The sequence below is a fragment of the Arachis duranensis genome, chromosome 3, assembly GCF_000817695.3.
Source record: "Arachis duranensis cultivar V14167 chromosome 3, aradu.V14167.gnm2.J7QH, whole genome shotgun sequence".
Classification (NCBI taxonomy): domain Eukaryota; kingdom Viridiplantae; phylum Streptophyta; class Magnoliopsida; order Fabales; family Fabaceae; genus Arachis; species Arachis duranensis.
The window spans coordinates 125143655-125170782 of record NC_029774.3 but is presented as its reverse complement, the minus strand read 5'-3'; the positions used below and the strand labels follow the sequence as shown (position 1 = coordinate 125170782).

Sequence of the window (27128 nt, the reverse complement as noted above, 5' to 3'; positions counted from 1 at the left end):
TAAAAATAACAGTTTGAAAGAAATTAATGAAATAGTGGGAAGAGAATTGAAACGGTTATCTCTCTCACGTGGATAATGAACAGTGTAAGATAACTGTTTCAATTATTTTCCTACTATCCCCATCAATCTCTCTTAACCATTGCTAAACGGTTATTTTTATTTTTTAAATTTGAATCAATCCATAATTTAAACTAAAATTTTTTATGTACTCTTTTTTTAGTATTAATTGATTAAACATATCCATTTTAAAAAATTTGAAATTAAATTATGATATAATTGGATTGATTTAAATTTGAAAAATAAAAATAACCGTTTGCCAATTGTCTGGAGAGATTGATGGGATAGTGGGGAGAGAATTGAAACGATTATTTCTCACGTGATAGTGGGAGATAACAATAACGGTTTCAATTATCTTCTACTGTCCCATCAACTTTTTGAGTACTAATTGATCAAACATATATATTTTAATTTTTTCTACCAACCTTTGTATGTACTAATTGTTTATAATATTAGTATTTTTTATCATTTTTAATTTAAAAAAAAAATACATGTCATGATATATACGTATGACGCCACATGTCTTATTTCATTCACACTATAAACGAAATACATATAAAATTATCTCATTTATACTTTAACAAAAAAATATTTATTTTAATAAATTTTTTTAAAATTTTTTATTTTGATAATTATTATATTTATTTAATTTATAAAAATAAAAAATCCCATCCAAAACAAAAACAAAATAAAAAAGAGAAAATTAAAATTATTTCATCTAGACGAAGATAACCGCCACATCATGTTGCCATCAGCATCTTTTCATTTATCTTTTACATTAAGTAATAGAGTTTAGTGTTCTATTTTAACTTTATTAGCTTTTATTACGCCTTATCGGTACTTTAAGATAACTTTCAATGCCCTGAAATAAAAGCAAAATGACAGGATTACCCTAAATTTAATAGTAGTTGGAAAAAAAGATAAATAAATTTTTGATCTTTTAATTTGTACATATTTAAATTTTAGAAATTTAAAAATATATTTAAATTTTTTATTTTTTTAAAATTTAGATATATTGATTTTTTATATTTATTTGGGTTTATCAGATTCAACTGAAAAATCAAATATAATTCTCGTTGCACTCACTTAATTAATATAAATGTACACGTAAAAAAATTTTTAAAATTAGACTAATTAAATTTAGGAATCGACATATTCAAATTTTAAAAAATTCAAAAACTTAAATATAATTTTAAATTTTTAAAGATTTAAATATAGCGAACCGAAAAATAAGAGATAAATTTATCCTTTTCTCTAATAATTAAGAACTTAAGATAATAAACTCATGTTACCAAATAGTATGCCATTAAGATTTAATTCGAATGAGTTGACCATGTGTAAAAAATTATTTTGTCACTCAATTATGCACTATTTTATTAACTACAAATTCAGTTTAAAAAACTATAAATTTAACGTAATATTTTTAAAAAACGTTTTATAATACTAAAATTAATTACCAAATTAGTATATACTTATTATATTTAATATTATGTATTTCTTCTAGTAATAATTAATGATGTTAAAAAAACATAAAACAACTTCCAAGTTCCAACTATCTATAATTCTATAGTTCTCAAAGTATGTCCCAAATATTTTTTATTTCTTAAATGGATGACTATTGCGGCAAAAGAATTAATCACCTAGATTGAATGGAAGAAAGGATAAGTTATCCAATAAAATAATATTAAGTTGATAATGGAAAAGTAAAAGCAAATGGAAAGAAAATATCTACAATAATGTGAAAGGCAATGAGCAAAGCATGAGAGGCAACTGTATACAAAACAAACAAGTTTGGTTGCTCATGTCATGCATTATATGAGTGAGTGAAAGACTGCCCTTTCATTTTCATTTTTTCATAAGGGAATAATACTAGTACTACTCATTACTCACATTCACCAACCAACCATGGCTTCTTCTTCAACCAGGATCTCCAGGCTTCTCTCTCGCTCCTCCGCCTCTCTCTTTTCGCGAGGTATACTTGCTTCTTTTCCTCCTTCAAGTTTTTTTACGCTGTAAATTCAAAGCTCCTCGTTTTTGTTTTTTGTTTTTGTTTTTGCCCCATCATTTTCAACAAACAAAAAATGATAACTTTTTCTTGCCATTTGATTCCCTATCGAAATTGGCTTACTGGGTTTGTTTTCATTAATGATGATAAAGATCGCCGCAAAACTTAATAGGAGCTTGGTGAAAATAAACACGTGTGGCAAAAATGGGGGAAAAGGGTGGAAAGAGAGAGAGAGTTCATTGATTGCTTTGTCCCTTTCATCAACCACCACCACCACCACTATTCCGATGATTCCTATGTTTTTTCTTTGTCCACTGTACTTTTCAGTTTTAGTACTGTATCTGGGTCTATGGGGTGTAACATTCTGAAGGCTACAACTCATTAACTCATCTTCATGGCATTTATTTCAGCTTTGTCATAAATAAATAAGGGTTGGTGTTTTTTGATTTGGCATTTTCAATAAAAAGTTTTACTTTTTAGGCCTTACAAAGGCGTTGACCTTTTTGTTTTGGATGTTTGGAACGAAAATGGAAATCTTTCAGGTGGGAAGGGTTACCTTGGTGCAGGATTCAGCAGATATAGCACTGCCACTGCCCTTGAAGAAGAACCAATTAAACCAGCAGTGCAAGTAGAACACACCCAACTCCTGATTGGTGGGAAATTCGTTGATGCTCTTTCTGGTGAGCTTTCCAATATTTTTTTGTGTTTGTTGTTGATCTTGTTTTTTCCACTATAGTTGGACATGAAAATAATAAAGTTTGCATCTTTTACTGCCAAGAAGAAAAAAAAGTGTTTTGAAGATTTTTTGTGGGGGATTTCTTACCATAGTGTTGGGGTTCCTCTTTGGTATCAGGTAAAACTTTTCCAACCTTGGATCCAAGAACAGGGGAAGTGATTGCTCATGTTGCTGAGGGTCACTCTGAAGATGTTGATAGAGCAGTTGCAGCCGCAAGAAAGGCATTTGATCAAGGGCCATGGCCTAAGATGACAGCCTATGTAATTCATACCATTGGACCTTTATTTTATTCTTTTTATTAGTATATAATCTTTGTATGATTATCCGGTTAAAATCCCTTTATGTTTACTTTGATTTTGTATAGGAAAGGCAAAGGATATTGTTGCGAGCTGCCGATCTGCTTGAGAAGCACAATGATGAGCTTGCAGCACTTGAGACCTGGGATAATGGGAAGCCATATGAACAATCTGCTCAGATTGAAATCCCAATGCTTGTTCGCCTTTTCCGGTACTATGCTGGTAAGTAACTTAAGGGATTCAGAAATTGCTCTTCCTCCTTTCATTTTATGAGCAACAATGCTAAAATTTGTTAATCTTGATGTTCTCCAGGTTGGGCAGATAAGATCCATGGTATGACCGTTCCGGCTGATGGGCAATATCATGTGCAAACATTGCACGAACCGATCGGTGTTGCTGGTCAGATCATTCCCTGGAATTTCCCTCTCCTCATGTTTGCTTGGAAGGTTGGACCGGCATTGGCCTGTGGCAATACAATTGTTCTCAAAACCGCTGAGCAGACACCATTGTCTGCTTTGTACGCAGCAAAACTATTTCATGAGGTGGGACATATTCTCTATAAATGGACCATGCTCATTTACTGGTTTGGAAGATATAAAGAGGCGTAGTTTAAATTAAAATAGCTTTGATGATCAATCTTTCTTCCAAATTTATAATCTGTTTGGCAGGCTGGACTTCCTGAAGGTGTTTTGAATATGGTATCAGGCTTTGGTCCCACTGCTGGCGCTGCTCTTGCAAGTCACATGGATGTGGATAAGGTGCCAAAATATTTTAACTCTGCAGTGGCATTAGATTCATTTTATTGATGTTTTGTTACTAAAATAAGTTTCTTCTGTAGTCAACTAGATGCCAAGAATATACTTCAGACCATGTCCCCTGTAGTCTCATGAAATTCTATAACAAATTTCATTGCAATTAAATTTTCAATTTCAGTGTTTAGTACTTGATTTTTACCCCATCTAATTATCGGACATCTAGACATGATAATGTCTTCATAGCCTGAATTTTGGACAATTGCTTCCTTCGCAGCTTGCCTTTACTGGTTCTACTGATACCGGGAAAGTTGTCCTTGAGCTAGCGGCTAGAAGCAATCTTAAGCCAGTAACTTTGGAGCTTGGTGGAAAATCTCCTTTTATTGTATGTGAGGATGCCGATGTAGATCAGGCGGTTGAGCTAGCACACTTTGCCTTATTCTTTAATCAGGTATATTTATAAATATAGAATTCTTGCGACATAAACAATTATCTTTCCATAGGATTAAGCAGATTTTGATTGGTTCTCTTTAAAAAATCCAGGGACAATGTTGCTGTGCTGGGTCTAGGACATATGTACATGAACGTGTATATGACGAGTTTGTAGAGAAAGCAAAGGCTCGTGCTTTGAAACGTATTGTTGGTGATCCATTCAAGAGTGGAATAGAGCAAGGTCCTCAGGTAAAATTTCAAAGAATCCTTTTCATAAAACCTCATGCTTGTGCTTAGTGCTTTTTTCTGAACTGTCTTTTTTAGTGTGAAATAGTGACAATTTGTTATCAATTATATGCTAAGTTAACTCAAATGCCAATTACTGATGAATGGAAAAGTCTTAAATGTTTTAGTGATTGCAATGTTATATACTTGATGCTTCTGAGTATAGAAATGCACATAGAATGCTACATTGCTGCCAATTTCATATTCCATTGTTTCAAGATGCGAGTTGTTTGAAATGCATGGCTATACTGATGATTTCATTTATGATAACAACCATCAGATTGATTCTGAACAATTTGAGAAGATACTGAAGTATATCAGATCCGGCGTTCAAAGTGGAGCTACACTAGAAACCGGAGGAGATAGACTTGGCAGCAAGGGCTTCTATGTTCAGCCTACCGTCTTCTCAAATGTTGAGGTATACCATCTTGTAGTTGCTCTTCCATCTTATAAATGGAGGCTGAAGTACAACAATTTTAGTGTCATTAATTGTATTTTGTTACAATTAACAGGATGGCATGCTGATTGCAAAGGAAGAAATATTTGGCCCGGTGCAATCCATACTAAAATTCAAGTAATGCGTCTTGTTCTCTTGATATAATGTTAAAGTTTGTTTCTTGGACTAATATGTGTGTTAATAATCTCAGGGACCTCGATGAGGTTATTGAAAGAGCGAACAACACGCGGTATGGACTGGCGGCAGGGGTGTTCACGAAGAACATAGACACGGCGAACACGCTGACGAGAGCGTTGAGAGTTGGAACAGTTTGGGTGAACTGCTTTGACACATTTGATGCAGCAATTCCATTTGGTGGTTACAAGATGAGTGGGCAGGGAAGGGAAAAGGGAGAGTACAGCCTCAAGAATTACTTGCAAGTCAAGGCAGTTGTTACCCCTTTGAAGAACCCTGCATGGCTTTAGGCATTTGTCATTACTATTTACTATTATACATCAATAAATAGGAGGAACTCCAATCATGATGATAATGAAAATTTTCTTGTGTTTTTTTGCTTTGTACACATGTGACATTGTTTGTTTATGATTTGTAAGTTGTCACTGCTCTCTAGTCTTCTATCTCTATCCTTTCTCCCTAGAATTCTTCCACAATGTAATAAAAAAGAGAGATATTTTCAGTTGTTGCCTTGATGGGGATGGTCCATAATGTCAAAAGTGTGACTAAAAAGAATATTATTTATAATTAAATATAAAAGAGATACGTATGAAACAAATACTATTCTATTGAATGTAGATAAGAGAGTCAGAGTAGTGGGAGCCTCGTGAGTTGAGCCCTGGCGGCACAGTTACTGCCATCTCTTTGTCGCTTTCTGTGTTGATACAGCCTCCACGTGTATTTTGTCTTTTTCCTCACTTAAATTTATAAATTATTTTTTGTAATTCCCAATTTATTTTTCCTTTATCTTTTTAACACCACAACAAAAAAGGTCAACAACATGAAATGTTCCGAAACAACAAATCATCCAACCTTACTCATGTCTCATCTAAAATAACAAGTACACCTCCATTAACTGGTTGAAATTAAACTACGAAACGCCGCCTCCTCTCCTTCATTCTTCGCCTCATAGTCTGTCGTTACTCCTACAAGTCTTATGTATTTTAATTTTTTTTTTAGGAATATTAAGTATTTCTATTTTATTTATATTTTATGTCACTTCTTTAGTTAACATCTTAAACCTTCAACTCCATAATAAATCTCTCACCACTCGTCCACTTGTTTTTAAATTTTTTCTTGAAATTACTTTAACTCCGAAGTTGCTGATTTTAGTGACTTCTCCAAAATAAGCTGTCAAACGGTCAAACCTTTCAGTATTAAGTTTAAGTGAATATTTATATTCAGTCAATTTTACGTAAAGTTAATAATTGAGAATTATTAAAAAAATTAATTAAATAATTTAACGATTTTCAACTATCAATTTCACATAAAGATAACTATATCTCAGTTTTTGGCTTAAGTTTAAGGAGTACACTCTCTCTCTTAGTATTTTTTATTTTTTGGTGCGCTCTCTCTAATAGTAGTAGTAGTAGTAGTATAAGTGTATAACGGAGTAGTTTCCCCCTTTTCTCTTGTTTATTATATTTGGGCTGTCATGCGGATAAGTCCAACTCAAGACATTGGGCTTTGGACCCAAAAGAGAAAGTGTCTTATTTTTGTATTGTTTGAGTTTTGGTAAGCCAAGAAAATAACTTCTGGCCAAGAAACTTGTGGTGGACTGGAACTATGTAAACCAATAAAAGGAAAATGAAGGAAAAGAAAAATATAAGAAAGGACTATTCATGACAAAAAAAAAAACACAGAAAGGACTGTTAGATTTTCTTTTTGGTGTTTTTTACTCAATCAGATAACCGAACTCTGTTATTAAGAAGGCGACTACGCTGACAAAAAAAAAAGGCGTACTACTGACACAAAAAAAGGCAACTACTAAACCAACTTGAGTTAATTGGGTAGCCAGCTCATTCGTCTGTTTAACAAATGTCGAAAGTTTAAATTCCGCACAATATATATTATTTTGCGTACTAGAAAAATGTATACACAAAAGAATTTCTCCAAAAGATAACATGAAAGATAATAAGAGGTCTCAAAATCTCTAATCTCTATTTTAAGACTTGTGTCCCACATGGCTATATGCTATGAGAGTGACTAGCCATCTCTGGCTGGTCTAGGCTGTGTTTACTGCTGCCGATTGCCGAAGGTTCCAAGGAAGGGGAAAAAAAAAGGTTTCTGTTTAGTGTTTATACTCTTTGTCTACTTTCTTCTTTCATCTTTTAAAGTTTGATATTAAAATAATTTTAAAGTTGTTATTGAAATCTGCAATTCTCAACGTTCTATTCGGATGGATCTACCCCTGTGCTGGGCACATGCCACATGGTATGCACCCAATATATCATTACAAGTCACAGCAACATGCTTTTTTAAGGATCTATATTATAAATAAATAAATATAAGAATAATGTTATATACATTATTTTAGTGTATATATATATAAAAAAGACAACGTTTATATTTTAAAAAATAATCAAATTTAACTTTTCAATAAAATGTAATGGATTTTTTTTTCATCCCTTAACAGTTAACATGTGCCTTTATAAAAAGTTAGAAACACATAACCCAAAATGGCCATACTGTATTTTTCTGAATTGGTAACATATTCTGTGCATGTTTTCTTATCATTAGGGGACCAACATTTTGATGTGATCACAACATGGCATGGGCATCATCACATGGGTAGTTGGGTATGTGAATATCAAAATTCAATGTAAAGTAAAAATGGCAATAGAGTTTACTATTAATTAACTAGTAACTATAATTTGGTATTGAAGACTTTTACCTTTCATGAGTAGAAGAAGGAAAGAAACTACAAGAAAGTTAACATCATTTCACAACTATGTGAAGAAACTTGAATGCGAGTGTATAAATATATGAAGTATTGTTATTGTAGATACATACATAAAATTACATGCATTATACATTGACTTGACCATATTGAATGTTCTATTGAAACCACAACATTACTATTATTCCCCATTCCCCACTCAGGTGAAGAAAAATAATTAAAAAAAATGGAAAAGTATAAGTATGAGAAAAAAGAATAGTTAAAAATATTTATTTATGTTTTTAGTGGCATTCTGGTGGCATGACTTTATATCTGTTCTTGTCAGTACAATAGGAGTAAAACATGAGCTTCTTTCTAGCCCAATCAAGTGCTGCCATCTGTTGTGGGGATAGCTTGGTAAATTGAGGTCCATTAACAGGGTCTACACCAGAAGAAGGGGTGGATTTAGAGCATGCTAATGGATCAGAAGTGCAGCCAGCGAGTTGCATCTCTGAGAATGAAACAACAAATGGTGCATACTTGTAATCAACAGGGTATTTTCCACCATGTGTGGCCCATTCTGAACCATCCCATATTGTTGCATACACCGACATCGGTTTTGATGGGAAAACAGACCCGTGTATGAATTCCCTCACTGGAATGTTGTCCACTAGGAACCTACATAAATTCAAATTACAATTCTTTTCACAACTACTCCACTTGTATAATATTAATATTGAAAACCATAGCTATACAATGAGAATATTAAATTAGGTGAACATATGTCGGATGTTTGATTTAATAGGTACGTAGATGATTATGTTTATTATTTTTAAATAGATGATTATTTCTTTTGATTTGATTTACTCATGTACAGTTAATAATGACTTGATGTTCAAGTTACTAGGTGTGCATATAGTTATCCTAATGTTTTACAAAAATTATTGTCTACTTAACAAAACCTAATTAATATATCAATTTAATTTTGAAAGTAAAAAATAATTTATGTCTTTTGTTTTTATCTTTTTTTCAAGAATATTTTTAATATTTAGTTACATTTAAAATGATCTCTACACGTTAATTTCATGTAAAATGTCAAGGACAAAATTGAAAACTAATAATAAGAGTAATTTTGACATAAATAAAAAAAATTAGGGATAAAATTGAATTAATAGAAAACATTAAGAATAAAATTGAATAAAATTGGTCGAAGTATTTTTAAAAATAATCGCAATCATTAAAAATAAAAAAATATATTTTATCTAAATTTTAATTTACTGTTATGATAATATAAAATTTTTTGATAATGACATTTAATTAGATCCAATTAAAGAAAAGTATTTTTGATAGAGATTTACGTGAAGTGGATTTTATGTGAAGTTGATAATTAAGAATGATTAGATAATTTAATATATTTAATTAAATTATTATTCACTAATTTTTAATTATTAATTTCAATGACTTTTCATAAGATTCTACCAAAATTTTTTTGTTTTTTAGGAAAAAATTTATGTATACTAGTGAAAAATGATTTACACGTCATCGAAGATGATTTGTTATACCAAAAACTGTAGAAGCTATATGAGATTACTCTGTTTTGGTGAAGGAGATGATTAGTGATTAAGGTTCTTACACTGTATGATAACTGTTCCACAAGATGCTATAGTAATGGTACTGCTTTGTCGGGTCGAACCAGAAGTAGAACTTTTCTTCTCTTCCAGTGCTCACGCTTCCATTAGCATACACATTTGTTTGGATAACCCAATCGTTCCTCTTGTCATGCCCAAGAAGTTCGATATCAATCTCATCATGGTTATGAGGGAATTTATCTGCATTAGACAACTGGTATATACAACACTTTATCTAGTTAGTTTCACAATGATTTTCTGTTAATTATAAACTAATATCTAAGCTTTGACTAATTATAGTCTTAGATATATTATTAGGTAGCTTACATAGAAGGCAACTACAACTCCAGATGATATACCAGCTGGTAATTTGATTGCAGCACTGAAGAATCCATAGTAGTAACTGCTTTTGGACACTAATCCGGAGCCTGCAATAGAAGAATAATCATGTTTGAAGAATTGATTATTATATAATACTAGCGGCTTAACAGGCACGAACGGACGCACCTGAGAGTTTGTCGAGAGCCAGAGTGGCCATGGTCCCATTAGCAAGAAGCTTGATATTGGAGGCCCCAAAAGCATTAGAAAAATTAGGATCAATTGGGACACGAGGGAAGGAATTAGTCAAGGGTGTCACAGTTGGAGCTGTGAAGGGCCTAGTGCGTGAAGAAACCACGTTTGCTAATAAGATTATTAAGAGAGGTGAGAAGAGAAGCTTGAGTTGCCAAATTAGTGCCATGTCTAGTAGTGTATTATGAGTAGAAAGATGTGGCCTATATATTGGGGTGTGGTGGTGATGGTGGCTTAATACTTAATCTATTTTGCTTAGTTGTTTTGTAGCTGGCTATTTTATATGTATATGTTTGGGGTTTGTTAATAAGTGATCTGATTTGGATGGTAAAGGCAATGTATCAAAAGGAGTCATGTGAGTATGATTTCCTTAGGTTTGGGCGTTTGGCAGGGTTGTTGCTCTGTAGGGTTGGCCTTAAAGTTAGGGGGAGCATGGAAATCGGGTGAGACATCTTGTTTAATGTTTGATGGGCACCCTCACTCCTAGTCTCACCCGCATGCTTCTTATTTCTTACATAAAAATTAAAAACTAAATAAAAACATTAGTAGTTTTTTTTCAATGAATTATTGCATGTATAAGGATTAAATTTAAATTCCAATATAGTAGATGAGTAAGCTCACTACTTGGTCAATCTAAATTGATCAAAAATATTGAATAGTTAATGTTTTTTCTTGTATTTGTCTTGTATTTAAGTTAATACTAATCAATTATCTGTTTTTTTGGCTAAAAATGTTGGTATTTTAGTATTTGGCAGAAAAATATTATTTGTGCCCAATTTTAATGTATGGTTTATATTAATAAAACTGATGGTAATAACAACTGGTATAAGAGTTTGTTTGGATGAGTTTTTTTAAAAAAAAAATTTGAATTATCTTTTTTTAAAAGATTTTATGAAAAAGTAAAAATAATTTTATATTGAAATATCTCATACAAAATGATCTTTTTATTTATCAATTATGTTTGGATATAATGATATAAAAGTATTTATTTATTTATTTATTATATAAAAAATAACATTTAAAAAAATCTTTTAAAAAAAGATATAAATTACAGCTTTTTTAAAAAAATATTTTTTTATTTTTTTAGTATTTTTACTTTTACTATTAAAAATTTATCAAATACACTAAAAAAGATTATTAAATTTTTTTTATCAAAATAACGACGTTCAAACAAGTATTAAGTCTTTTTCCTTGGTAGAGTAATGTATAGGCAATAAAAAGGGATATTAAGGAGTTGTTTGTAAGTAAGTTTTGTAAGCATTTCGATGGTAATGGTATAGTTGATCAATATTTTAGAACCTTTTTATTTCTTTTTCTTATTTAAGACAGATATAAAATTATTGATATTTGATTAAAGGAGAATAAATCTCTTTCATTCGATTATTGATATTTGAACGAGTGATCTCCACCTATTAATAAAAGTTATGAAATATGCTATGATATTCATTTTCAAGATAGGAGTTTTAGGTGGGAATAATAATGTGCGTTTATATTAAGTATTTTTATTAAAACAAAGAAAAATAATTTTTTTTATTTAAATGAAGAGTTTCAAAGAATTGTACATTGACTACATTCAGAAAAAATGAATGGAAAGAGGTCCATAATTTGACTTAAGTTGGATAAAGACTTTATAGGCGCAGTGGATGGAGTTCCCAATTTCCCATTCTTGTAATGGGAGCTGTGATCCGATTGGAAGCAACTCATTCATGATTCAACTTCAAAGCGTGTACGTACGTCTTGATTCCATTGCTAATCATTTTTTGCATTTCAATCAATCATAATCACTTTTTCCTTCTAACTCATCATTACAAAATAATTTATTTTTCATTTTCTTAGTTAAGGATTTGGATCTTAGTAAACTTGTTAGGATTTTTTTTTCTTTTACCAGTGGAATTCGAATAAGAAAAATTCTTATGTGCTTTAAAAGGAAATTAAACATTTTAACATATATTATTTGTTTTTTTGACATGTTAGTAATGTAAATTTATTGCTTTTATTTTAAATCAAATTTTTTAAAATTTAAATTTAATCAAATTCGTATTCATTGAGTCGTACGTAATGGCCCATCAAATTTACATATCTGAAATTGAATTAAATTGAATTGTCATGGCATACAATGATAAAAATGATTCTTTCAGTCCAAAAATCCAGCAATATATAAATGCCCTGGTGATTCCAAACTGGGTAGTTGGTAGGTAAATAAACAGTTAAATAAATAACTCGAGAGAATCAAATGAGGGATCCATGAGCTTTGATTAATTAATTTAATGATATATAGTATAGTGCTAATGACTAATAAGTAATGAGGAATGATTTGCATTGCATGGTTAGTGAGAGAACAAAAAATGTCAAAGTATCTTTATGTCTGAAAGTGACCAAATCTGACAGGAGTGACTTAGCTGGCATGCAGAGGAATCTGATACGACTTAAAGACTGAACACTCTAACAAGCTTGAATTGATTCAGATGAATTCACTTCCTCGATTAAATAAATATTAAAAATTTAAATTTTGTCTTGTATATATAATAATTTATACACAATTTTTTAAATAAAATTTAGATTTATAATAAATTAATTTTTAATTTATAAAATAAAAATATTAAAAACAACAAAATACTACAGTTATACATATATTTTATGCAAAATATTATCCTTTTAGTAACTTTTTGTTATTAAAATAAAAATTTAATTAACATGCATTTTAAAAATACATAATAAATTTATTATTAATAAAAAAATTTAAATATTTTTATTTAATAAATAAAAATAAATATGTTAAAAATTTAATTTTTTGTATTTTTAATAATTTTTTATTTTAAAAATTTAATATATATCTTTTAGATATAAATTAAATANGAAAAAATTTTAAAGTAATAATAAATAATGGAAGAGGTTGCAAAGTTGCAATAATGTTGCATGCATCCCATTAAGGGAAAAGGACATTATGAAGTGAAGGCGGTGGTAATGGTGTTATATGCTGATTTATGGCACGCCCAATTTACTTTTCTTTTCTCTTCTCTCTCGGTCATAAATAGCTAAAACCAAAGAAAAAAACAAGCTAAAGATGGAGATGGAGATGGAGATGGAGATGGAGATGAAATCCAATAGGATGGCGCATTTTCAATTATTATTATTAGACAATTTATTTTTTTTTATTAAATGTAAAGCGCACTCTATTATTATTATATTTATTTTATTTTATTTTATTTTTTCTATTAAAAAAAACAATCTTAACTCTTTATTTGGCTCATACAAGTATACAGCACATCTATATAAATAATGTATGTGTTTTTAAAGAGAGAAACACAATAATATATTCTAAAAAAATAATCTTACTAGGGAAAGTTAAAATATTTACTAAAAAATTTTTAATTTTTAATTTTTTTTATTCTCAAATATATATTTAGCCTAAATGGAGAAATATTCCTAAACTAATTAAAGGCGGCGAATAATTGGAAGAAAAATAAAAAGGTCACAACCCATCACACACAATATTATTGATAGCATGGACAAAAAAGTGTGCAAGTTGGGCCAGCTTGCATATATATATATATAAAGGGGGAAGGGTTGAAGTCTCCATCACCTGTATGTTGGTGTCACCCATTGGAGTTTAGTGTTATTATGATCAGTCTCAACTTGATCTTTATCCATGTTGAAAGCTATGTTTGAGCTATAGCTCAATTCTAAAATTTCATGGTTTTTTTTATCATTGGTATTTTAAGATTTGAAGAATGTTAGAAGAGAGTAGAATTTATTATTTTTAATCAAGTAGTTAATCAATAATATTTAAAAGTATTGACAAAAAAATATAATATTAAACTACTGAACTAAAAATATTGAATTATTAGTTAAAATTATTGATCAATATAACATAAAATTACAGTCTCTTGAATATTTTCTAAATTTTTTTATTCAAGATCATATCAAGTATTTTTTAGATGAAATCAAACATTAATAATAGGAGTTTATTTAGAGCATAAACTAAATTTATTATTAATAAAAAATTTAATATTTTTATTTTAATTAATATATTAAAAATTAAATAATTTTTTTATTTTCTCAATTGATAGCTTTAACATAGTAATTAAATCTTTAAAAATAGATTTCCCGTGTGTCTATAAATAGGTAATTTGGCATAGGTATTAGTCAATTTTTCATTACGCAATAAAATGTGACAGTTGAAATTATCATTTTGGTTCGATACATGATAGTATGATGTAGACTTCTCTATAAATTAGGTTTGCATCAGGTATTATTAAATTTTATATTTTTGGACTGTTTTATTTCCTTCTTTCTTTCTTTCGACTAATATCCTTCGTCACTTGTTATGATAGTATTGATACTGTATACATACTGTATCAATCGAAGAATAAATAGTTAGGAAATGATATGTGATCTGAATTGAGAATTGTAAAATAAATATATACAGTGTTTAATTTATTTTTAATGTATATTTTATATATCAAAATATATTTAATACAGGTAGTTGATTTAGTATAGTTATTTAAAATAGATTCGGTTTAATTGGATTTCATATATGCAAGTTAGAGATATGGATATGATTTGCAAAATATGTGGGTTGATTTAATCTGGATATTATTGCTATTATTAATATTTGGATTTATTTTAAGGCGATTTAATCTTGAGGAACAAATCATTTGCGATAAGATAAGATATGTTTTAATATAATTAAATATCAACAATTTTAGATACTATTTAGGATTTTTTTTTTATGCCTACATAAATAGTGAAACTGCCCTATAGACCAAGTAGTTTTCACAATTCAAGAAGAATGAGAGAGGATTTACTTTTGTTTGTTTATGTCTGACAATCAATTTATGTTCTTCTTCAAGTAAAATATGTGATCTGCTTTTGTTTGTTTGTATGTTATTTTCAATTTTAAGAACATGTTTTTCTTCTTATGGCTTCATATATACTTTCCAAAATAAAGCATGGAAACTAGAGGAATCGAAACTTCACTTTTTTGCCAGCATGTGCCTCTGCTTAATTACTGCTTAATCTGCCAAGTTCTATAGCTGCTTAATAACTTCTATTTTTTGGTTATTTATTTTGATATATAAAACATGCTCCACATAGTATTTTATGTGGCTAGAAAACAGATAAATGCATAGTTGTTCATATCTTATTATTTCAAATAATACTAGATCATTTCTGTCTCTCATTCTGTTATTGTTTATACAACAATTTCTGTTCTTTCCTTGATCATATATTCTAGATAATGTAATAGAGTGTGATTATTATGATGATGAGATATCTAGTGCCTTTTCTAGACTATGTAACACTTTTGTTATAGAGGGCCTTTGTTCCTTGAGCCCTATGCAAGACAAAGCTAGCTTCAGTATGATGCCAAATGCTTCTACAGAATACTCTCCATTGAGTTTAGGGTCTGCAAATTCTGAAATATCGCCACCTCTAGCAGAATCTTTGGCCTGAAAAAGCAAATCCATGGATGAATTAGGGTAAATGTTAGTTTGGTACTTGTAGATCTAGTTTGTCAGATACACATCCTAGGATCATAAAAAATGTCAAAGGTAATTTAGTGTTAAAAAATTGCTAAGTACACTATTTTAGTCTTTACAATTTTAGTCATTGAAATTTTTTAGGGCCATTTTATTTTTTGGTTAGTAAATCATCAATCAACTGTTATACTAGATTACTGATATTATGATTTCTCACCATTTTACTTAGTGACATTGGTCTGTGAAAATTGCTGTGAAGGAGCCTTTGTCCTGATAGAAGTTGCAACAACACTATGCCAAAGCTGTAAACATCTCCAGAGGCATTCACATGGTGATTTGTCCGATACTCAGGATCTATATAGCCAAATGTTCCTCTCACTTCGGAGCTCACATAGGATTGATCCACATCCATAACCTTGGACAACCCGAAGTCTGAAAGTTTTGCTTGAAAATTGGCATCAAGAAGAATGTTTGCTGGCTGATCATAAACCATACATTACAAAGAAATGTGAGTTCTATTTGACTAGCTTCTTTCTTAAGATTCAATGGACTTAAAATCCCAGATAAGATTGTATACCTTTATATCACGGTGAACAATGCAGCCACCTGGGTAGGTTTGTAGAAACTTGAGGCCTCTTGCACTATCAACAGCAATCTCTAGTCTTTGAATCCATGAAAGAACTTTATCATAGTCTGTCACAGTTAACTAATCAGTTCAAGAACTTGTATGGACAGAGGAAGCTTAGAAGGAAAAGTAAGTACCAAATAGCCAATGTGACAGGCTTCCATTGCAGCACAGTTCATAGACTAGGAAGCATTCAGATTCATTGTTTTCGCAGTATCCGAGCAGCGTAACAAGGTTCGGATGTTTAACATGGGAAAGGCTTTTCACTTCTCTAACAAATGTTTCCATGTAACTTCCATTGGTAATATGCTTCACTGCAACATGTAGACCATTGGAGAGTATACCTTTGTACACTTTCCCTGGAATTGAAACAAAAAATCAAAAATGGAGAATCTTTTTATTTCATGTGACAGGTTTTATGATTCATGAATAATATTATTATCTCAGCTTGATATGAACATGACTGTTATCATTTTCCTTGTCATCATTGTGTAGTTTATGGTACAATTCCTATGAAGACAGCTTTCTTTTCTAACTTAATCTGATCATAAATGTAAATACAGAAAACTATCATCAACATTGTTAATCAAAACTCTTGAACTTGTATATTATTTACCTGATGATATCAAATCCCATATATCTCAAGGCATATTCTTACCTGCCGAGCCTTGGCCAATGAAATTCGCGGCGCTGAGATTGTTAGTTGCTACATAAACATCCTTCAAAGTTATTTTAACTGATGCTGAATCCTCATAAACTGAATTACATCATATCATGGTGTCAAATAAGAGATAAGGAAATAAATGTTTCAGGACCATAAAAGAAAATTTAAAAGGCTATTTTTTCATGAGTACCTTCTAGTAATGTGGGAGTTGTAGCACCTCTTTTTCTTCTGACAAAAAATGCAAGTGCTGCAAGAAGTACTACTACTGTGACTCCAGTTAAAGCAAAGGCTAGAATCCTGAGACCTGTAGTCATCATATTCTTTTACATAATCTATTATGAATTTAAGGAGAGAATTTATGTCTCACATGTTATAAGGCTGAAACTATATACCTGGCTTATCATTGCGCCCCTTTGCTTGAATTTCTTGCTTATCTGTGAGAGGTTCATCAACATGCATATTAAGTCTATAAACATCTGTTGTTTGAGTTTTATAATTGAATTAGTTTGTTCTTTCTAGTGTTACCCTTAGGCCTTACTATAATGATCTCCATTAACTTGTAATAACTATTTTTACAACTTACTTATAATAACTATTATGTAATTTTAATGAATTTTTAATATGTATACTAAAATCTTAGAAGACACTATAAAACTATAGTTTAAGACCTCACCTTCAGAAATGGTGTTTCCCCCTATACATTTATAAACTTTCTGAATTGATTCTCTATCATAAACTTTGATGCTTGTCATTGTGATAAGAACAGCAAACCTACAAACATCATCACTGAAACTCTCTGATTCTGATTCCTTTGTATCCTCTGATCTTACAACTATATCCTCCCATGATTTCAAGCATGAACTGCAGTTTCCATTTGGCTTGTCATTCATACAATCTTCATCTAATCTCCTTAAATTTTCACCAAGCTTCTTGGTGACATCCATAACAGTGTAATCAGAGCAACCACCGGCTCCCCTTGTCAACTTCTTGACCCCGCCGCAGAGCTTAAAATTCTTCGCCGGCACGAAGCAGTTTTCTTGCTCTGAGGGGTTCAAAAATATCTTTCCAGTTTTGTTGGCATGAAGCCCCAAGGCATATAGATAATCATCAAAAAGTGGTTGACAACAAGTATTGATGAATCCTCCCCAACTATGATGTTCACAGTTTGAGTTACTCAAGGTTGAAGAGTATTGAATGTTAAGGACACAATTGCTGCTGGCAGAATAAGTTTGGGAACACAAAAGAATAAAGGTAATGAATAAAAGCATGAATTCTTTCCATTGAAACATCATTATTACATTAGAGCTTGAGAAATCTAACATGGTCTGCATGTTGATTTCGATGTAAACAATAAATGGTTACTAAACTATGAAAATGTCAAACATTATGACACTTTTTAGATGAAACCAATATATATAAGATAGGGATATGAAAGATTTTACAAATTATTAATACAAGTAGTAGATAGGCTAGCTTGGAGTTGGAGTTATGTGAACTTGAAGGCATGAGAATTGAGCAAATGGCTTCAAGGTGGTCCTTATTGTCATTTTCCTCTCTTCAGCAAAAAATTATGTAGTTTTCAACCTGCCGCTTCTAATGAATTGCCGTGCATTTGGAATTTATGTGTGTAACATTTCTATTTTCAGCTACGCGTGTGCTTGTTACATTTCCATATAGGATAAAAAACAAGAAATGCCGGTTGTTTCATGCATTGAAAAAAAAAAAGGATTTAAGCAAGAATAATTCTAAACTATTGTTTTTTTATCATGAAAGACTAAGGACGAATAATTCTAACCATCAAATATTGGATTAATTTAATAAAATCACCCAAAACATTCGATAAAACTAGTAATCTATTGGATAGCTTTGTCAAGTTAATTCAATCTTTGATGGATATTTAGTTTACTTCTTTTATAGTTAAATTGTCAACATTGAACTATTTAATGCAATGCATATCTACATTTTTATTATTATTTTTATATGTCATACGAATAAGTGAATAGCCACCATATTCAGAATGACAAAAACACACAACAAAAATCCATCCACAAATTTTTAATTCTTTTACCTTCTCCATTTCAAGACTATTCTCTACTCTACTCTACACTGATGGCTAAAGAATATCATTTTACAAAATATGAATAGTGATTGCACTATTCTCTTCTCTACTCTACTCTACTATTACATATTCTGTTCCACGTTCTCAACTTCTCATCTCCAAAGCTATCAACACAAGTCCGAGTAACGTTCAAAGCAAAATTAGACAACTCAAATTGTTTATGATCAGAGAGTGTAATCATTATGAAGTTAGGGTGACACCCCTTTCTTTCATGCAGCCAAGGACTATATACTGTTCACTGTTCACTACTTCACTTGACAAACAAAATAAAAACGGCCAACACCGAAGGTCTAACTTTTACACTATTCTCAACATGACAAAAAGTGCAGCCTTCTCATTAAAGGAAACGAATTTATCCAAAAGCCTAATTGAATCTTGGATCAGTATTCAGTACAGACGGAAAAAATTACATTAAATTGTTTATGGCTAACCGGTCATGCAATTAATTTACAATTTAGGATGAAGACATGGGGACGGTGGTAAAAATCTCAATCCAGCAGAACTCTAAACTTAAAATCCTGAGAGAAATCATCATTTCGTCCTCAAAGCAAGCCCCGTCTCTACCTTCTTAATTTCAAAGATAAGCATCCTCCACATCTTGAGAACAAACATTTCAGCTTCGTCATCTAAAATTATTTGAAGACGTTCTAGCATCTGGGATGCTTTCACATGCTCTTGTGTACTGGAAACAATGTAATCTATCAATGTATTTTCTTCTTCCCCCAAAAACTCTTTGATCTTCTTTGAAATCCACGGTCTCATTCTATCGTGCAACTGATGCTGAAAAATAAGATATTAAGTCAACAATTTGGAGCACAATGAACTTTTCTTTTTTCTTATCGGCTACACAACACAAAGACAAACCACCAAAATATAAATGACAATAAAAATGCAAGAAATTTTTAAACTCAATCAGCACAAAAATTTCAATCCCAAAAATATTGTCTAGGACTCCTCTATCCATAGTCAATACTCCATAGTACATCCATTGTGCACTCTATCCAGTTATTAATGTTTTGCAATTCTTAAAAACATGCACAAAATAGACTATGAAGAATAGGTTATGGTGTTCCTTCTAAACGTATTGTGGTAAGTTATTTGTAAAATCATTCTACAGAATCTTCATAACTTTTAAAAGTTTCAACACTTTTCATATGGTGCCCCCAATAACGATGCCAAAAATATACTCTAATAGAAACCAGAATATGTTCAACCTTTCTTCCCACACCAAAACCCGCCCCTACCACCCCTAAAAATAGGGCTTGTACCCATCTTCTATCCAGCACCATATGGGAAAGAGGTAAAATAAACATCTTCCAGATATATCAAGAGCAAGTAATCGCACAAGTCCAAATGCATCCACAGTTAAGAATCACATACCTTGTCATACACTGCCCAGTTTATCTCATACGAGAACAGTTCCTCCTTGGTCTTTGGAATCATATCAATTAACTGTTTTGCATCCAAGAGTCTCTTGTTATCCGAGGTCTTTACTTTGTCCAATCCATGATCTCGATCTCTGTCACGGTCAGTTTTCTCCTTGTGGTCATCTCTGTTGTGGGTGCCATCTTCATCACTCCTGTCCCTGTCTCGGTGATTAGACTTCTCACTTGAACGCTTACTTCTATCTCGTTCTCCATCAAGCTTCTCTTCTTTGAGATTAGCACTGGATATACGCTTTGCAAATTCTGCAGCAGCAGCCAAATTTGGAGGTGTTGGCCCAGCGGCAGTAGGTTGAACAGCTTGCAGTTCCTCAGTTGAATAATCAATTGGAACCAAAGGCCTCATTTTTTTGTCCTTGTGTGCATCATCATCCTCCTCCTCGTGGAAAACAGAAGGGACAGTTGTTCTTTTTCCGGACCCAACTAGACCAAATCCCAACTTCTTTGCAGGAGCATTTGCACTTGATCGTGCATCATTTTCTGAGACAGATGCCATGGCTGATTCATCATTCATAGCGTTTAGTGAATTGACATCACCTGCCATGTAAAGCATCCGATTGTTAATACAACGAGAGAGTAAAAGAAATAACAGAGAATAAGGCTTATAAAAATTACCTATATGGCCTTCATGATTATAATCAACTGCATTATTGTGTTCTGTAACAACATTTTTTACTTCATTGGCAGCCTCTTCAGTAGCCATGGCTTTTTCACCGCCATTTATAGAATGGTCAGATAACAGTTTCAGTGCATCTCTCTGCTGTTGCCGTTGCTGATCCTCCTCTGCCTTCTTCTTGGCCTCAGCAATTTCTTCCTCTTCTCTTTGTCTGTCAACCAAGTCGTCTTCCTTTTCACGCAATCTCTTCTTTCTCTTCTCCTCTAATACACTTCTACGCCACCGCTTCCTTGAATCGTCGTCCTCATCTTCTTCTTCATATAGTATCTCCTTTCTCCGTTTGCGTTCTCTTTCTTTTTCCTTGTCTTTTTCATACTGGCGCTCTTTCTCTTTCTCCCTTTCTCGATACTCCCACTCTTTCAAACATGATTCATACTGACGCTCAGCATCCTCAATCCTCCTTCTTTGTTCCCTTTCTTTCCTAATACGTTCCCTCTCTGCTTCTCGTTCATATCTTTCAAGCTCCCTGTCCTTTTCCCGTTTTAGTTCCCTATCTCGGTCCCTCTCTCTGCTTCTCCTGTCATGCCTTCTATCAGGGGTCTCAGGCTTATCATGTTCACTAGTTTGTTTGATGTCACTGTTTGCATCTTTTTCAGTTTTATCTTCATTTCCTTCTACAAAAATTGAACAGTAATCTCCTGATAAATTTTTCAGAAGGGAGGGAAAAGCAATAAAAGAAAGAACTGCAGAGGACAATGTATCTCATTTTTATAATATGATCTCGACGTATCAAAAGAAATAGATAATGCGACTTTTGTCTACAATAAATCTCACCATTCCTCCCCATAGCCTCATCAGAATCTCCATCTCTTGTTTTAGCTGGTTGTTCTGAAGTTATTGCAGAGCCATCACCAGGCGTCTGTGCAGGCGGTGGAGGCAAAGGTCTTGTTTTCAACCTCTCCTCTATCATGTTCGTAATCTTTTCCAAAGCCTCTCGATCAGCTTCCCTATCATCATCAGTGACAATGCCGAAGGTAGCAAAATCAAGGGATTCCTTGTTATGTGAATCACTATCCTCTTTCTTTGAGTCCTCGGCATCAGATTTCCCACCACCATCAGAAGGTTGTGCACCTTCATCATCTTTTTCAGCACCTGCTACCTGGGTTTCTTTTTTCTTTGAATCTTCAGTTTTTTTCGCAACATACCGCTTCAGATGTTCTTTCGTAGTTTCATTGATGTTCAGCTGTCAACCAAATATAAAAGGATGCATGGCTCAGATATAGAACCAAACAGAAAAAGAAAATGGAGAATAGTAATGCACAAGTTCAGTTTTTTTTAGAGAACCACAGCTCTTGTCAAAGCAAAAGGATTGCAGGAACAATTGTATAATGACAAATAAAATACCCAGTTAACCCTTTATCATTCATAGTGACAGCCAATTTCAAGTAATTTGATAACAAGATTAATGTAAACACAACAGCAAAAGAAAGAAGTGCTATGAAAATGAAGATATACCATTAGCTCTTGCCCATCAATATTTAATTTAGTAAGAAGACGCAAGGCACGAAGAACCCCTTCATCAGTCTCAAACTCACAAAAGCCAAAGCTTTTAGGCGTTCCATTCGATAAATCCTGAGGACGTTTCCAGCTCCTAACTGGTCCACATAACTTCAGAGAAAGAAAACTGTCTTAATAAATGTTGTATACCAAAAAAAAATATAAAAAAATCCTCCACTCCCCAGACACAAGGACAAAATAGTCACAACTTACCTGAAGAATAGAAAGCATGAAATCATTTTCCACAGTAGGTGCAATCTTGCCAACATAAACCGTGATTTGTGGCTTCTCAGCTGGAGTAACACTAGGAGCAACCACAGGTCTGACAACAGGAGGAATAATAGGGCGAACTGGAGGTACCCCTGCAACAGGGGGACGTGATACCGGGAGAACATTAACCGCTCCAGGTACTCGAGGAGGATATACAGGACGAACCATAGTTCCATATGGAGGAGGATAACGAGACATTCCTGTACAGATATACAAAAACATCTATGCAAATATATTAGAAAGGGTCATAAATGGATGTGCATTATAACCTAATCAATACAACACTAAGGATATATGTGGAAAAATGCGACAAGAACAATGGAATGCTGTTACCACACATCAAAAGCATAATAGAGATGGCAGCACAGCCAACAATCACCAGCTGAAATGACAACCTGAAGAAAACATTAAGAAATACTATCGAGTTTGAAATTTACGGTTATGTAGAAAGCACTTACCTTTTCTAGATCACTTGTAATATAGTAGGCTTCTCAAACTATCCCATCAACCAAAGCACATGTGTGACATGAGACTATCCTCGTCTCATGTACGCTTGGTTTAAATAAGAAGAAATTCTAGTTGAATTCTAAGTTTTTCTTTTAACTCGCAGCATTAAAAATGGGAAATGAAAGTGCAATAGAGGAAAGATAGAGAATTGAAAAGATTGCAATACCTTAGCACACAAGGCCAACGTGCATTCAGTTGCAAACATGGTCGACTTCTGGAATTCATAAAAGCATTGAAGGGAAAGTACTCTTACAACTAGCACAAAGTAGCCTACTAAAATGAGCATGACACAACCATATATTATTCACATCGACAGAAGAACAAATATTATTTTCCCATTGTGAGTATCACTCTTTGTAAACTTTCATTTCCAATTTTAGTAAAAGACAAAGCAAGAAACCTGGCAAACACGTGCATACCAAATTTAAACGAGTTGTACTGTTGTAGATGTAGGTCTGTAAGCAATATGAAGCCTCCCAACCTTTCTCACCGAATTCAATCAAGAGAGTCAAGACACTGTAGGAGAAAACATCCTGTCATCGATACCCCTTTCTCGACCAACAACAACTTTTCTTAATCCCTCCCCAATTCATCTGAAACAAACTCCTCCCACACTACGAAATCCTGAATTATTATAAGATGTACCAGTAAAAAAAAAGGTTTTCTTTTCCTTGTCTTTTGCTGAAACAGTCAACAGCCTCCTTACATTTCAAAGTGCTAGTAAAGTACTACTAACTATCAATCTTAACGCAAGCAAAAACATATCACATTGACATCAACGATTCGGAACAAGCACTAAATGCACAAACACGCATAATCACAAAATATCAACAACAAAAATAATAATAATTGAGCAATTAACGATAATAAACAGTTGAACTATGGAAGCAACAAAACCCACCAGCGGGAGGTACAGCCGTTTGAGGAGCACCCGGGATAGCGGCGTAACCGTTTGGCATCGCGTAGGGCGGTCTCAGGGTTGGGATGGCGGGCTGGCCGGGAGGAACCTGATACGACATCATTGGCTGCATGTGCGGCACAGACACCGGAACCGCAACGCCACCGGCAGCAGAGGCGACGCCGGGAGCCATTGCAGCCGCAGAGCTAACACCAGGAGGTGGAATCGACGGATTCTGGTAGGCAAGGCTCGGCGGAGCGGCGCCTCCGGATGGATTTGGCAACGGGGAGAAGTGCGGTGCCTGAGGAGGCAGCGGCCGGAAGGAGGGGGCGGCGGGAGGCGCGAAGGGAGGTCCAGCGGAGACCTGAGGCGGCACGTAGGAGAAGGTGGGATGGTGCTGCTGCAACGGCGGCGCGGGCGATGGCGCGGAGAGCAGAGTGGGATTGGGATTAGGGTTTGCGGGAGCTGGAGATTGAGATAGGGATGTGGAAGGTGGAGCTGGATCAGGTTGTGATTCAGTGTGCTGGGGTTTGGGTTCTAGGGTTACGGCGGGAGAGGAGGCGGGATCCGCCATGGAAAAGAGAAGAAGAAGAATAAGATTAAGATTGTAAGGGTTGGTTACGTGAATTGTGTTTGGAATTCAGTTATTATTGGTTTTCAAAGTTAGTGGTGGTGAAATTGCTGTGTGCCGTGCCGTGCCCTAGGTAGAGGTTTAGTTAAAAGCTGTCGAGGGTTATGTTGGGAGCGAATTTGTGATCTGCTGCTTCGCGGCGTTCACAAATCACAATGACGAGTTTTCGCTCAGGAGTGCTTCATGCTTTTATTGCTGATCAACGAGCGAGGGAATAAGAATGCTTTGGTGGGTGCTCCCCTAGTTGATTCACTCTCTTTTAAATTACTTTTTAAGTAATATTTTTTTTGTGACTACTTTTAAAGTAATATGGTATACTATTATTAGGGATTTTTATTTTTATAAATTAAATAAATGTAATAATTACTAAAATAAATAATTTAAAAAATATTTATTGAAATAAATACCTCTCTTATCTCATTTATATTGTAAACGAGATAATTTTACACTATAAACAAGATAAGACAGATGTATGCGACAAGTATTTATCTCGTTTACAATGTAAATAAATATCAATAATCCAAACTTTTAGCATGCAATTAGTACATAAAAAGACTGGGTAGAAGAGATTAAATGGATATATTTGATCAATTTTAGTTCTTTTTAAATGATAGGGATTAACATGTTTATTTGGAAATCATTAAACTGCCCACTATTAATACGGTTACCTCTTTTCTAACTATCCATAAAATTTATATGTACTCCCGTACAACAAACGAAAAAAAGTAGGTGAATATAAAAGAAACAAATATATTAATAATGTGCTGTGTTATAAAATAACTAAATAAGGAAGATAAAATAAAGAAATATAAATGAAAGACTCTAGTATTAATATTCACTAATATTAATATCATCCTACCATAGTAACTATGATTTATATATTAATACTATATTTGTAATATGAAGAGAAAGAAAAGCTTCGTAGAAAGAGAAAAAATGCTTTTATTGATGTGTAAATGGCTTCTGATGAAGCCTTATATTTATACTTGTGAAAGTCTAACTTTCTTCAACATTATTAATTACAATCTATCTTGAGAATGTTAGCTTCTCATAGGAATGGGCATCCACGTCCCATTCTTATCACAACACTCCCCTTGGATGCCCATTTAGGATTATGCCTCGTTAAAACCTTACTAAAGAAAAATCCAATGAGAAAAAAACTTTAGTGAAGGAAAAAGAGTACAAAATCCTTTGTGATGGGACTGCCTCATTAAAAACCTTGTCAAGAAAAACCCAATGGGAAAAAAATCTAACCAAGGAAAAAAGAGTACAGTCTCCTCCTCTTGCCGACATCATTTAATGTCTTGAAATCGGCGCATCCCAATCTCATGTACCAATCTTTCAAAGGAGGATTTTGGGAGTGACTTTGTGAATAAATTTGCTAAATTGTCACTTGAACGGATCTGTTAGACATCAATTATCCCTTGATTTTGAAGATCATGAGTGAAGAAGAATTTGGGAGAAATATGCTTTGTTCTATCACCTTTGATGTATCTACCCTTAAGTTGAGCAATTCATGTTGTATTATCTTCAAACAGGACAGTTAGAGCTATCTGATGATCAATCAGTCCACATGATGACAGAATATATTGAATCAGATTCCTCAGCCAAAAATACTCGCGACTAGCTTCAGAATCGCCAGTATTTCAGCATGATTAGAGGAGGTTGCTGCTAGCGTCTGTTTCGTGGACCTCCATGATATAGCTGTACCACCATATGTGAATAGGTATCCTGTTTGAGATCTCCCTTTATGTGGATCAGACAGGTATCCGGCATCTGCATGGCCAACTAGTTGTGACTTGGATCCATAGGGATAAAACAATCCCATATCAACCGTTCCATGAAGATATCGAAAAATTTGTTTGATTCCACTCCAATGTCTTCTGGTTGGAGAGGAACTATACCTTGCTAGTAAATTCACCGCAAATGATATGTCAGGTCGCGTATTATTAGCAAGATACATTAGTGCTCCAATGGCACTAAGATATGGTACTTCAGGACCAAGAATATCTTCATTTTCTTCTTTAGGACGGAATTGATCCTTTTTCACATCCAAGGATCTTACGATCATTGGGGTACTTAATGGATGTGACTTATCCATATAAAATCTTTTCAAGATATTCTCTGTGTATGTCGCTTGATGAATAAAGATCCCATTTTTTGTATGCTCGATCTGCAGGCCGAGACAAAATTTAGTCCTTCCAAGATCTTTCATCTCAAACTCTTCTT

General features: G+C 33.1%; 4 protein-coding genes across 11 annotated transcripts; 1 reads left to right on the top strand and 3 right to left on the bottom strand.

The window, feature by feature from the left end:
* Nucleotides 1-1846: 1846 nt before the first annotated feature.
* On the top strand, nucleotides 1847-5709 carry LOC107481311 (benzaldehyde dehydrogenase, mitochondrial). The gene is made up of 11 exons (XM_016101577.3): nucleotides 1847-2029; nucleotides 2605-2742; nucleotides 2916-3058; nucleotides 3163-3316; nucleotides 3407-3636; nucleotides 3763-3852; nucleotides 4124-4297; nucleotides 4390-4527; nucleotides 4844-4981; nucleotides 5076-5137; nucleotides 5211-5709. The coding sequence occupies exons 1-11, from the start codon at nucleotides 1963-1965 to the stop codon at nucleotides 5482-5484; spliced, it is 1608 nt and encodes a 535-aa protein (XP_015957063.1). The 5' UTR covers nucleotides 1847-1962; the 3' UTR covers nucleotides 5485-5709.
* Nucleotides 5710-7967: 2258 nt separating this feature from the next.
* Nucleotides 7968-10470, bottom strand: LOC107481312 (probable xyloglucan endotransglucosylase/hydrolase protein 33). Its single transcript, XM_016101578.3, has 4 exons — nucleotides 10028-10470; nucleotides 9848-9948; nucleotides 9526-9734; nucleotides 7968-8570 (listed from the first exon to the last, which is right to left on the bottom strand). Exons 1-4 carry the CDS (start codon nucleotides 10257-10259, stop codon nucleotides 8195-8197), a joined length of 918 nt encoding a protein of 305 aa, XP_015957064.1. The 5' UTR covers nucleotides 10260-10470; the 3' UTR covers nucleotides 7968-8194.
* A 4843-nt stretch (nucleotides 10471-15313) lies between these two features.
* Nucleotides 15314-18156, bottom strand: LOC107481313 (proline-rich receptor-like protein kinase PERK3). Its single transcript, XM_016101579.3, has 8 exons — nucleotides 17533-18156; nucleotides 17252-17293; nucleotides 17050-17163; nucleotides 16854-16952; nucleotides 16333-16554; nucleotides 16148-16263; nucleotides 15788-16048; nucleotides 15314-15540 (listed from the first exon to the last, which is right to left on the bottom strand). The coding sequence occupies exons 1-8, from the start codon at nucleotides 18149-18151 to the stop codon at nucleotides 15349-15351; spliced, it is 1665 nt and encodes a 554-aa protein (XP_015957065.3). The 5' UTR covers nucleotides 18152-18156; the 3' UTR covers nucleotides 15314-15348.
* Nucleotides 18157-19132: 976 nt separating this feature from the next.
* Nucleotides 19133-25070, bottom strand: LOC107481316 (RNA-binding motif protein 25). Of its 8 annotated transcripts, XM_021139167.2 has the most exons (9): nucleotides 24272-24419; nucleotides 23790-23994; nucleotides 23537-23584; nucleotides 22807-23063; nucleotides 22552-22704; nucleotides 21871-22279; nucleotides 21036-21710; nucleotides 20359-20957; nucleotides 19133-19758 (listed from the first exon to the last, which is right to left on the bottom strand). In XM_021139167.2, exons 4-9 carry the CDS (start codon nucleotides 23059-23061, stop codon nucleotides 19510-19512), a joined length of 2340 nt encoding a protein of 779 aa, XP_020994826.1. In that variant the 5' UTR covers nucleotides 23062-23063; nucleotides 23537-23584; nucleotides 23790-23994; nucleotides 24272-24419; the 3' UTR covers nucleotides 19133-19509. The 8 variants fall into 8 exon arrangements, with proteins under 8 accessions (XP_020994826.1, XP_052114652.1, XP_052114649.1 ...); XM_052258692.1 differs by lacking the exon at nucleotides 23790-23994 and having other exon boundaries at nucleotides 24272-24420; XM_052258689.1 differs by having other exon boundaries at nucleotides 22807-23584.
* Between the last annotated feature and the right edge of the window lie 2058 nt (nucleotides 25071-27128).